The sequence below is a fragment of the Rhinopithecus roxellana genome, chromosome 16, assembly GCF_007565055.1.
Source record: "Rhinopithecus roxellana isolate Shanxi Qingling chromosome 16, ASM756505v1, whole genome shotgun sequence".
NCBI lineage: Eukaryota > Metazoa > Chordata > Mammalia > Primates > Cercopithecidae > Rhinopithecus > Rhinopithecus roxellana.
In genome coordinates, this window is record NC_044564.1 from 94948232 (window position 1) to 94960726 (window position 12495).

Consider the following 12495-nt stretch of genomic DNA (forward strand, 5'->3'; position numbering starts at 1 on the left):
CCAGGTTGGAATCTTCACCCTGTTTTACAGAGGAGGAAATTGCAATGCCACAGAAGGTGCCACTGGCACAAGTTCCCTGGTGGTGGGGATTTGGGCTCTGTCCAGATTCGTCCCTGTACATTGCCTCAGACTCCTTAGGTTGGAAGGTCACTCGTCCTCACCCTGTTGGTCATTTTTGGTATCTCCGGCCCACAGAGACTCTGCAGGCACTCCTGGATCCCGTTGTCTTTTCCCTCTTCCCTGCACCTGCCCCCTTTTGTCTTTCTCAGGGAGTTCTCCCTGCAGGGTGCCTTTGCAGGGCATGGTCCTTGGATCCCTCACATTTATGGTCTCATTTAATCCTCTCAACTAGCCTTCAAGAAAGGCACTTTGACCCCGATTTTCCACATCCAGACAATGGGCTCACACATCTTGCCAGAGCCCGGCAAGGAGGAAATCTTGGCCGTAGTTGATATGGGAGGCTTGGGGAGAGAGAAGGGCTTTGTTTGGAGCCATCAGGAGGAGGGATGTGGTGCCATCATCTGATGTCCTGCATCATTCATTGTCCCCATCAGGAAGGTGGTTGGCCTGGGGAAGCTTCCAGCATTCCTGGTAGATCCCAGTGAAGGATGAATCTGATCCCTAGGCAGGCAGGAGGGGACCCTGGCCAGATGCACAAATTTGTTTGCTTTTCGCCGTGTGTCTTTTAGCATTCTTGAGTCCCAGGGCCTGAAGGGTTCTCAGACATGGGCCGATTTTCTTGCCACCTGCGTCCTCTCAACCACATCACCACTGGGCAGCTCATTATCTATCTGGAAAAGGGAAAGGAAACCAGCATTTGTCTTTCCATTTTTTTTGTTTGTTTGTTTTTAAACTGTGTTGATATACACACAACATAAAGTTTGCCATTTAATAGGCCGGGTGTGGTGGTTCACACCTGTAATCCTAGCACTTTGGGAGTCCAAGGCAGGCCGATCACTTGAGGTTAGGAATTCGAGACCAGCCTGGCCAACATGGTAAAACCTTGCCTCTACTAAAAATACAAAAATTAGCTGGAAATCACTTGAACTTGGGAGGTAGACGTTGCAGTGAGCCTAGATCACGCCCCTGCATTCCAGCCTGGGCGACAGAGTAAGACCCCATCTTAAAAAAAAAAAAAAAAAAAAAAAAAAAAAAGAAGTAAGGCATTTTTAACCCTATCTTACACATAAGGAAACTGAGGCTCAGAGAGATAGAAACTTATCCAAGTCTCTCCATTAACAATAAAAGCAGCCTCCTTTATATGTGCTTACTCTGTACCAAGCGCTGTGCTAAGCCCCAAATGTTCTTTACCTTATTAAATTCACACAACTACCCTCAGAAAAAGGTATTGTAATCCCTGTTTTATAGATGAGGAAACTGAGGCTCAGAGAGCCAGAGCGACTTGCTCAAAGCCACACTGCTAATAAGTGATAGACCAGGGACTTAAACGCAGGCATTTCTGGTGGGAGCTCTTTCCACAGTCACACACAGAAGGTTGCTCTCTTTGTTTTTCTCCCTCTTGGAAAGTCCTTCCACTGCAGAGCAGGAAGCTGCCTCCTGTGGCTTCTCCTGCTCATTCTGACTCCAGCTGGGGCATTGTAGACCCTGCCTTCCCCTGCAGCTCTGCAGAGTCTGTGTCTCTCCAAAGTCTTCTGCTGGTTCCATGGTCCCAGCATCTGCAGCCAGGCCTCCCTGTCTTGCTGCAGATTTGCGTTTGTGTCTGGGCTTCCCAGGGGTGGGTGGTGGGGTGCTGAAGGGGCCAGGACATAGTTATTTGCAGCCCTGGCTACTAAGCCACCACACCTCTCAGGGCCATTTGCTCCCCGAGAGCAGGGGAGACAGACTGCTGAAGTGGGTCCTAGCAAGAAGGGCCCAGAGCTCATACCCATGGCCAAATCTGGCTGCTTCCAGGGCATGGGGTCAGGGAGAGGCAGGGCCAGGCCCCTCCAGATGTCCAGCCCTGTCCCAGCACTAGGTGGGGTTGGCTCTGGAAGCTGGGAAAGGGCCATGGCTTTGGTCCCTGAGACAGTTGGTCTCCTGGAGTTGGCTTCAGCCAAGCCCCGCTGGCCACCTCCCCAGCAGCTGTCCACTCCCAGGATGGATTTGGCCATCCTGCAGCCTGGGTGACAGAGTGAGACTCCATCTGAAGAAAGAAAGACAGAAAGTGAGAGAGAGAGGGGAGGGAAGGAAGGGAGGGAGGGAGGGAGGGAGGGGAAGGAAGGAAGGGAGGGAGGGAGGGAGGGAGGGAGGGGAAGGAAGGGAGGGAGGGAGGGAGGGGAAGGAAGGGAGGGAGGGAAAAAAAAAAAGCCAGCCCCGACGGGGAGCACTGCTGTGTCATGGAGACCCAGGCCTCAGTTCTGGCCTGGTTTTTGAGAGAGCTGAGTTCTAGATCTACTCTGCCAGGCACTTGTTTGGCTTTGTGACCCTGAAAAGTCACCCTCTTGTTCTTGGTGTGATCATCTACAAAAGAGAAGACAGACTAATGACCACTGCTGCTAATAAGTCCTGCTCTGAACAACATACTCCAGCAGTCTCACTCCTGTTCCCCCAAAAGTCCTGCAACTGGGCGTCACTGTCGCTGTTTACAGATGAGTGATCTGAGGCTCAGAGAGGGAAGGTAACTTGCTCCACCTTACACAGCCCAGACCTGAACTCTAGCGTCTCACTGTGTAATCTGTAACCTTTCTCCCGCACCATCACATACTGAAGGCAGGCCTCTGTACAGAAACCAGGCTGCTCAGAAAGAAGAGTGCTTACTTTTGGGGAGCTCCTGTGCGTCACATCCTGGGCTTCCTCACTGCTCCATGCTCTAGGTACCATTCTCCCCCTTTTATAGATGGGGAAACTGAGGTCTTGATTACAGGAGCTGAGTCCAGATTCGAAAACCTGTCCACAGAGCTTGCCAGAACTTGTCCAGGCCCTGTCCAGTTTCACTGGGTTTCATAACTGGCTTCTCTTGTTTACTGACCATTGTCCCAATTAGCAAAATCCCTGGCCGGAAGGGAGGGTGCTCCTGGGAGGACCAAGAGAACAGCAGTGAGCCAAAAAGCAAATAGACTCCAAGAGAGGGCTTTCCATGAGTGCCTGGCTGCCTGGAAAATCAAGAACAACAGTGTTTGGAGTAAAGAGAAAAGAACAGGGTGGTGTCTTCCAGGCCCAGCCAAGGCCTTTTTGTACACTGTGGAAGAGGCGGGGGAGGCCACCTCCTCTGGTCTCTGGTAGCTGTCCTGGGAGTCCCACAAGGTTACAGAGGGAAGGAGGGCCCAGAGCTGGTTGTGTTGTGGAGGTCCTGGGTCAACTACAGGGGAGAGACCCCAGGGGGACATGGGCATTACAGCCCCCATCCTGTGGCAGACACAGATAATCTGCTTACTGTGTGCCTGGAGGTGGACCCGGGAACAGCTGAGATCGGAGGTCAAGGAGATCTCCGAGGTGCAGAGAAGCGCAGAGACCAGGACGTGCTCATGTACTGAGTTGGTAGCAGAAGGACTGCCTCCAAATCAAAGAAACCATGCCAGACCTGAGTGCCATGTGGCTCAGAGTGCAGGTGCCACAACCAGTCCCGCACTAAGTGGCCACAGCCTGGGGATCTTCCAGGCCTTTGGCCTGGGCACTCACATCAGGTGTGTGAAAGGTAGAGGGCTTTCCCGGTATCATCTCCTGCCCTGGCCTGGGAAGTGTCGTGGGGACAGCAGCTGCCCCGGAGACTCCTGGCTGCCAGGTTTGACTCGGGCTTGATTGATATAGCCTGTCACCTGGAAAGGGCGCTGCTGCTCCCTGCCCGGGCCAGGTGGTGCTAGGAGCTCCTGCTTGGTCTCCGCACACAGAGCCTGGGCTGTGAAGCCAGTCAGACTTGTGTTTGTATCTCGGCAACACCTCTTTCTAGTTGAGTGACTTGAACCTCCCTGAGTCTCAGTTTCCCAGGCTGGGCCCAGAGGTGAGGTGGCATGCTGCTATCAGTGACTGCAGTGCCTCCTTCCTCAAGTCAGGGGCCGTGGACTGTCTGATCCAGAAGGGCCTGTAGAGGTGACCTGGTCCAATGTGTCCCTGAAGCTCAGAGACTTGTAGGTCCTGGATTTGGTTATACAACCAGTATCTGGGAGTGCTGGGACTAGGAAAGAGGCTTAGAGTCAGAGCATCAGGCCCTACCCTGTATTTTGCATATGAAGACACTGAAGCCCAGAAAGGTACAGTGACTTGCCCAAAGTCACCCAGGAAGTCAGTGGCAGAGCCAGCCCTAGCACTGGGGCCTCTTCCTTTCCACCTAGGGGCCCCTCTTTTGTACCTGAATTCCCCCATTCCCTTGAACTCATACATCTTCTTCCAGGCTGGAAGCAGAGTAAGACAGTGTTGCTCCCACCATGGTCTCCACTCATCAGTGCCCTGTAGCAAGAGCTCCAGGGTCTGTAGTGAGGGCTCCCAGAGGGCAAGGGTGGGGTCTGTTCACCAGCTCTCCCGTGCCAAGGGCCTGGGCTCCAGTGCTATATGGTGGGCAAAGCTGCAGGCCCTTCGTGATCATTAACGTGGTCGTTGGGCTGATGGTCAGTGGCCTCTGGGGCCAAGGTCAAGCCACAGCAGCTCCCCTATTAATCACCAACTATGCAGGTCAGAGTCACACTGCTCCGGAAGGGGCCACTCAGCTGGGCAGTTGCTGGCCCAGGTTCAGTCTGGGGGCTGGGCGGCTAAGAAAATTTCTTCCTACTTGTTTGAATTTTCCAAACTGTCTAATAAGCAGGCATCACTGTAAGCATATTTTAAAAGCGATTGTTTCTTATAAAACAAAGGGATTTGTGTTCTATAAAAGAATAAAACTATATTGGATATATACTTGTAAAGTTTCAAACGCTACAGCAATGCTTTTTACAATTTTTTCAGCTAGTATATTGAGGTATAATTTACATATCATAATGATTCACTCACTAAGTATACATATAGTTCTATGAATTTTAGTAGATTTAATTGGTTGTATAATCTTCACCATAATCCAGTGTTAGAATATTTTTATCACCCTGAAAAGTTCCCTCATGCCAACTGCAGTGATCTAGGCACTTCCTCCAGCCTCAGGCAGCCACAGCAATGTTTGAGGATGAAATTCTCCATCTTCCCTTTCCAGCAAATGGCCTTAACAGTTTGGTGCTTACTCTCTGATTTTTTAAGGGTGTATGCAAAAACAGGCACCATTGTAAAAAGGGGAAGAGGAGCTATACTATAGCCATTATTGTGCAATTGCTTTCTGCACTTGGAGATCTCCCTGTGTTTACTGAGTGCCTACTATGTGCCAGGCACAATCAGATGTAGCTCGTTCTTTTTTTACAGCTGCATAGTGTCCATTGTGTGGTGGCTCCATCATTTATTTAACCAGGACATTTGGGTCCTTTCCAGTTTTCTTCAAACAATGCTTCAGTGAACATCCTTGCACATATATCTTTGTGTTTGTTGGTAAGTAATTCTGTAGAAAGTGAAACTGTTGTTACATTGTGTGTTTTGAGTTTGGACAAATTGCTATCTAGAGAGGTGAAACTGGTTTACGCTTCCATTAAGAGCCTATGGGAGCTGTGGATTTTTTTTAATAATATCATCCTCCAAATGGCTAGGGGGAAGGGAGAGCGCTCTGAATTTAGGCCAGAGCTGGCCCACTGCAGGCTGGGCAGGCCCAGGCCTGGACTTGGAGCTCCGAGAACTCAGGTATCCCTCTGGGGCCCCCCACAGACACTGAGACAAGTTCAGACTCTTCAGTGTGGCACGCAGGCCTTGGTGACCCCTGCTGCCCTCTGCAGCCTCCTCTCCTCTTGCTGCCTGTGTTTCCTACTGGACCCCGGGTAATTCACTGGATATGGTTATGTTTGCCTGCCCTTTGCCTATATGTCCCCTCCCCCTGGAATGTCTTTTCTTCTTAATCTCCATCCTCCCTGTCATTCAAGGCCTGGGTCCCAAGTCCCTTTCTCCACAAAGCCTTCTTATAATCTCTCCAGCCTGAACTGACTTCTCTGTGTTCCTTTAGCCTTTTATCTGAACCACATCCCCCCTTAGGTGGGAGCAAGTTGTGAGTGGGAGAGGGCAAACTTCAGCCTGATTAGATAGAGGCTGGACTTCCGGAAGAGCTGGGAAGGAGGATCATAGTTTCTGGGGAGGGGGTGGAGAGCTCACATTTACCTAGCTGCTGGCCAGGCTATTTTCATACCCTCAGACCAATTTAATCCTCAACTACTGTACTCATTTAGTAGATGAGAAGAATGAGACATTGAAAACATGCACAGTGGAGGTGGGAATGAAAGCCAGCTCTCCAACTCTCCAGTCCTCTTTCCTGTCACTGCATCAGGCTGCAGGGTGAAGAGGAGGTCTGGGATACAAAGAGAACTTAGAGGTGGAGCAGTTGAATTCTGCGCAGTGCTAGGAGGGAGGAGAGGGGTTGGAGGAGGTGGGAAGCAGTCCTTCAGTTTGGATAGCTCTTCCCCTAACCCAGTGACTCTAGTGGGAGGGTGGAGGGATGGGGATGGGAAGGGAGCCTGGGAGTGAGGAGGAAAAGCAAACTCTGTCTTCCGCCAGGGGAGTCAATGAATAGTACCTAAAATGGAAACCAAACAAAACAACTTCAAGAAGTAACAAGGGCTTGTTCAGAGACATGAAGGTAAACCCTGAACCATCAGCTAAAAGAGGTAGATAGCAGTGCTTGCCCCTGGGGAGAGGTAAATGGGAGGGAGAGGAAACAACTGTGTACAGACATGTGACTTTACATTTTGATCAAAATAAGACTTTTAAAACACAAACACTTTTTAAAAAGAAGGAAAGAAAGGCCATCTTGGGTAAAGTAGGAGGGGCTATCCCAGGAGCTGAGCGGTCTGCCCAGCTGAGTCCTGCTGGTTTTACCTCCCCACGGGAGCCGGGTCCCCTGCCCTGCTGCAGTGCATGCTGCCTGGTGGGGGTTCTGCCCAGGCCCACTGCTGCCTGAGTTCAAATCCAGGCAGCACCATTTGCAAGCTGTGTGCAAGTTGCTTCCCTGCACTGTTCTACCCTCTGTAAAATGGGTTGGCAATTGTACCATCTCTGAAAAGGATGTGCTGATGCGTCGGTGAAAAGCTTTCAAAAATTGTTAGTTCATGTTATTTTTTTGCTGGAGATGTTAAGTGCGGAGAGGAGAGGGGGCTCGCGTGGGTCACAGGAGGCTCAGCTGGGCTCACCGCGGTTCGTACCTGCGCCCATTTAGCGTGCACAGAGCTAGCGCCTGCTGTATGCCAAGCCCAGTGCTGGGTCTCCGCCCCGGATCTGGGGTGCAGGAGCTGCCGCGCCCTGTCGGGTCGATCCCGGTGGGAACCCAGATGTCTCCAAGATCCGAGACCGATCCCCCGCCCCACGCCCTCCCTGCGGGGCGGTCCCCCGTTTGGGCGGGATGGGCGGGCGGCTACTTAAGGTCGGCGACCCGAGGCCGCTGCTGCCGACTGGGTCCCCTGCCGCTGTCGCCACCATGGCTCCGGAACGCCCCGCTCCCGCGCTACCCTGCGCGCTGTTCCTGGCGCTGTGCGCGTTGTCGCTGCCCGTCCGCGCGGCCACTGCGTCGCAAGGGGCGTCCCAGGCGAGGGCGCCCCAGGGGCGGGTGCCCGAGGCGCGGGTGAGTGCCCGGGGGGCCCCGGGGCTCCCGGAGTAACTCTCTATTGTAAGTTCTTGCAGATACAGCGCTAGGAAAAGGGGAGTAATTCAGGTCTAGAATGGAAAAACTGTTTTGTTGCTTTGTAAGTATCTCTTGCTGCTTCCGGGGCTCTGGCTCGCAGATGAGGGTGGGAGCCTGGGGGCCCTGGCTGTTCCCTCCCAGGAAGCTAACCGCACCTTGGCCGGATTTCTTTTCCCCTGCCTTCTGATTTCTCCTTTTCCTTCTCTGATTTCTTCTCCCCTCTGCCTCACGTCTCTCCTTCCCTCTTCTGATGTCTTCTTCCATTTCCGATTCCTTGTTCTCATTTGATCTCTCTCCCTCTCCAATATTTCCTTCCTTGTACGACCTCACCTGTTTGCTTATGGTCATTACTATCATTTCTTCTCTCCTTTCTGCTGTCTTCCCTGCCCTGTCTGGTTTCGTGTTTTTCCACCCTTCTGCCTGAGTTCTTCTCCCCGCCTGGTTTCTCTGACTTCTCCCCTCTGATTTTTACTCTCACCAGATCTCTTCTCCGGCCAGAGGTGACCTGTGCCTGCTGATTTTTGTCCTTGACCCAGCCTAACCCTCTTGTGCCCGCCCCGGCCCCAGCCCCAGTGCATGTCTAACAGCCTCCTCATTTTTAACCACCTCATCTCCGCCTCCTGCAGACCCTGGTGCATCCTCTTCTCTTACAAGAAATGCAATTTGGGGGTGGGGTGTTGCGGGGCAGGAGGGAGGAGGCAGACAGCGCAGGAGGCCACTTGGGCTCAGCCATTTGGACCCTTCTTGGGGGTATGATGGGGATGGGTGCAGAGAGGAGAGGGGGCTCCCGTGGATCCCAGGAGGCTCAGGTGGGCTCACCTCGGTTTGCGAGTGTACCCATTTAGCATGCACAGAGCTAGCGCCTGCTGTCTGCCAGGCCCATGCTGGAAATCTTTCCACTTCCAAAGAGCAAAAGCAAACAGGCTGTGTGACCTTCGATCAGTCCTTTCCCCTCTTTGAGCCTCAGTTTCTCTATCTGCAGTTTGGGGTTGGGTAATGAGCTCTCGGAGGGCCCTTTAGTTGTAAGAGCCATTGAAGATGCTGGAAGGGAGCAAGCTGAGGCCCTGGGGACCCTTAGATTTACTATTACCATCTGAGGGGTCTACCCATAGTCCCAGAGCTTGTGATCTTGGAGCCCAGGGCAACCCCTGCTACGCTGTTTCCTAGCTGGAGGTCCCCGGCAGAGTCCCTTCACCTCTCTGTGCCTCGGTTATCACATCCAATTGGCAATAAGAAAAGAAGGGAGGCCGGGCATGGTGGCTCACGCCTGTAATCCCAACACTTTGGGAGGCCGAGGCAGGTGGATCACCTGAGGTCAAGGAGTTCTAGATCAGCCTGACCAACATGGCGAAACCCCGTCTCTACTAAAAATACAAAATTAGCCAGACGTAGTAGCACGTGCCTGTAATCCCAGCTACTCAGGAGGCTGAGGCAGGAGAATTGCTTGAACCCGGGAGACAGAGGTTGCAGTGAGTTGAGATTGCACCATTGCACTCCAGCCCAGGCGACAGTGCGAGGCTCTATCTCACCAAAAAAAGAAAGAAAGAAAGAAAGAAAAGGAAAAGAAAAGAAGGGAGCAGGGAGGTAGAGCCCTCTGTATTCTCCATCACCAGAAAAAGCCGAACAGGGCTAAGTAGGAGGGACAGATGCTGGCCAGGGCACAGGATTTGAAGCATAAAACTCTTGCCCGGTTTGTTGACTTGTTGAGACAGGGTGCTCAGAAGGGGATAGACTTCCCTGGGGCGTGGGGAGAGCAGGAGGCTCAAGTGAGATGCTCTTGGTGCTGGAAACCGCCCTCCCTCATGCCCGGGGCATTTCCCTGCCAGGACCCTGCCCCTGCTTAGGCTCTGCCCTGTCTCTTCCCAGCCCAACAGCATGGTGGTGGAACACCCCGAGTTCCTCAAGGCAGGGAAGGAGCCTGGCCTGCAGATCTGGCGTGTGGAGAAGTTCGATCTGGTGCCCGTGCCCACCAACCTTTATGGAGACTTCTTCACGGGCGATGCTTACGTCATCTTGAAGACAGTGCAGCTGAGGAACGGGAATCTGCAGTACGACCTCCACTACTGGCTGGGTGAGGCTGGCCCTGCCCAGCCCCTGCCCCAGTGCCTGTTCTGAACAGTGCAGACCTTTGAGTCATGGTCCCTAGGAAGGGAACTGATTATTGAGTGCACCTAGTATGCGGCGGGCCCTTGACTGGTGGTTCGGGCCCTTAGACTCTAGAGCCAGCCTGGCCAAGTTCACACCCCCACTCTGCCCCTGACTCATGTTCTACCCTTGGGCAAGTCACTCAATGTCCCTGTGGAGTGGACATGATGATAGCTCTGCACTATCTCACAGGAATGTCATGAGGGTTAAACGCCTTACTGTGACACTCAGAACTGTGGGTGAATTGGAGACCCTCGGCCCCTCCACAACCTCCCTGGCCCAGCTCCAGGCACTCCCCAGTTTGCCCTTGAGTTAGGAGCCTGGAGTCCCTGCCACACCTCTGCTGTGGGATGCTATAAGTCCTGCCCCCTTGCTGAGCCTCAGTTTCCTAATCTGTGAATTGAGCTGATGCTCCCAGTCCTGAGTTTACGCTCAGGAGGGCTGAGAATGAATGTAGGGGAATGTGACAGAGCTGGGAGGATGCTTAGAGAAAAATGAGTTCCATCGTCCCATTATACAGATGGGTTAACTGAGACTCACAGAAGGCAAGGGCTTTCTCAGCTTCTACAGCTAAGTCAGGGCAGTGGTGGGGTTCCTCCTCCTCGTCCTCCTCTTCCCCAGGGGTCTGGGATACTTCTGGGAAACCAGACTCATGCTATTCTGATGTCCCCTAGGCAATGAGTGCAGCCAGGATGAGAGCGGGGCGGCCGCCATCTTTACCGTGCAGCTGGATGACTACCTGAACGGCCGGGCTGTGCAGCACCGTGAGGTCCAGGGCTTTGAGTCGGCCACCTTCCTAGGCTACTTCAAGTCTGGCCTGAAATACAAGGTGGGTTGGGCCCCACCTTGCTTGAGCAGTCGGGACAGATGCACCAGTAACAGGGCTCACTCAGGCCCATCTATCTTTCGGCCTTGTGATGTGGGCAGACCGATCAGAGGTCATGCTTTGGAGTCAACCAATGTTGTGTTTAAATCCTGGCCTCTTTCTAGCTGTGTGAACTTGGACAAATCACACTGCCTTTCTGAGCCTCTGGTTCCTTATCTTAAAATGGGGAGAAGAAAATTCCCCGTAAGTTCATAGTGTTGTTTTCCTAGCCCCCAACAGTGAGGAGTGGGCCAGAGGTGGAAAGCTAGTTCTTCTTGCAGTCCCCAGGGGGCTTTGGCCTGGTCCTGTTCTGGTACCCCTTAATTCTTAGGGCCTTGTGAACAGAGGGCCCCGTGTTAGGTATTTAATAGGGCATTGTTAGTCACATCCCTCTTTCTGTTTACTAGAATCCCCTTTGAACTTGAACTCTTCGCAGTCTGGACCAAGACAGAGCTCTTTTCCCAAGCTCCTAGCCAAGTAGGGCAGAGCAAGGCCAAACTGGGAGCTCCATGAGACTGCACCCTAATATGCTGGTGACTTCCTGCAAGCCACTTGACCTCCTTGAGCCTCCCTTTCCTCTCTGGTTACCTGAGAGCCAGTTGTACCTGCCCTACAGGGCTGGGAGAGGATTTGGTGTAGGGGTGGCTGGGAAATGCCTTGCGTGGGGCTTGGCCATCTGGAAGGGCTCTGGGAACACGGTAGTTTTACAATGCTGGGGTTTTCCTTGGTCAGGACAGAGAGGGGGATCACAGGCTTTCACAGCCAGGTGGGCCTTAATGTCAGAGTCCAAATCTCATTTTACTGGGGGAGAAGGGGAACTGAGACACAGAAAGGCTTAAGCAATTGGCCTAGAGTCACACAGCAAATTGGTGCCAGACCAAGGACTAGAACCCAGACGTTCTGACTCTCAGCATTCTTTCCACTAAACCAACAAACCTCTAATGACCAGGGTCCTAGGGTAGGGTTCAAGCCTGTCTGTGCTGCTGATGTGCTGTGTGACCTTAGAGAAGTCACTGTTCCTCTCTGGACCTCAGCATCATCTGTGTCAATGGAGGGTGACCTTGTCTGCCCTGGTGAGGCACAAGAGATTGAATGATGGGAAAGCGTCATTGAGACTCAGATAGCAACGGGCAGGGTGTGTCCTGGGAACCACAGTCCAGGGCTGGGCAGGGCTGGGTTGGATTCCCTGGAGCCCCCTGTGTGCCAGTTTCCCTTTACACTGAACTCCTCCTGCTAAGCTGTCCAGCTCTGCCTTCTTCCTGCAGTCCTTTCTGGGGCCTTGATACCTTGCAGAAGGAGAGGTAAGAAGTTTGGGAGCCGGGTCCCTGAGCTGGAGAAGGACCAGGTCTTTTTGCAACTTCTGGAGCAGGAAGTGGAAAGAGCACTTGCCCAGGAATCAGAGAGATTGGGATTGAGGTCGCAAGGCTACCTCCTGTGATTGCTGTGAGACTTTGGGCAAGTCGTGTATCTTTGGGTGGGTGTTATCACTCATCCTCCATTCATCATTCATTCAACAAATATTCACTGAGCCTCAGTAACAGCAGCACCGGCTTGTTGCTACACTGTGGCAGACATGATACCGGGAATGTAGGTTATCTCATTTCAGCCTCACAACTGTCCTGGGAGGTAAGGAACTCCAATTCCATTTTACAGATGAGACTGGAGGCTCAAAGAGGTCACATAAGCTACATTCAAACCAGGCTTGTGTTCCCTTACCTCTGCCAGGCCACGTGATGGGTGCCAGGGTGCCCAAGTGAAGAAGGTGGGTCCCTGCCCTTGAGAGTGTCCCAAGGAGTTGGGGAGACTGGCAGGCTCACGA

The 12495-nt window shown here is 52.7% G+C and overlaps 1 protein-coding gene across 4 annotated transcripts in view; it reads left to right on the forward strand.

The window, feature by feature from the left end:
• Window positions 1-12495, forward strand: part of GSN (gelsolin) — a 64232-nt gene that overhangs the window by 23998 nt on the left and 27739 nt on the right. For 2 of the 4 annotated variants that reach the window (XM_010355367.1, XM_010355368.2), the window contains 2 exons: window positions 9533-9737; window positions 10486-10640. In XM_010355367.1, the coding sequence (XP_010353669.1) occupies window positions 9542-9737; window positions 10486-10640 (351 nt within the window). In that variant the 5' untranslated portion in view covers window positions 9533-9541. Of the gene's footprint in view, window positions 1-7392; window positions 7607-7656; window positions 7728-9532; window positions 9738-10485; window positions 10641-12495 lie in introns of those variants that run through there. The other 2 variants (XM_010355365.2, XM_010355366.1) reach the window with 2 other exon arrangements.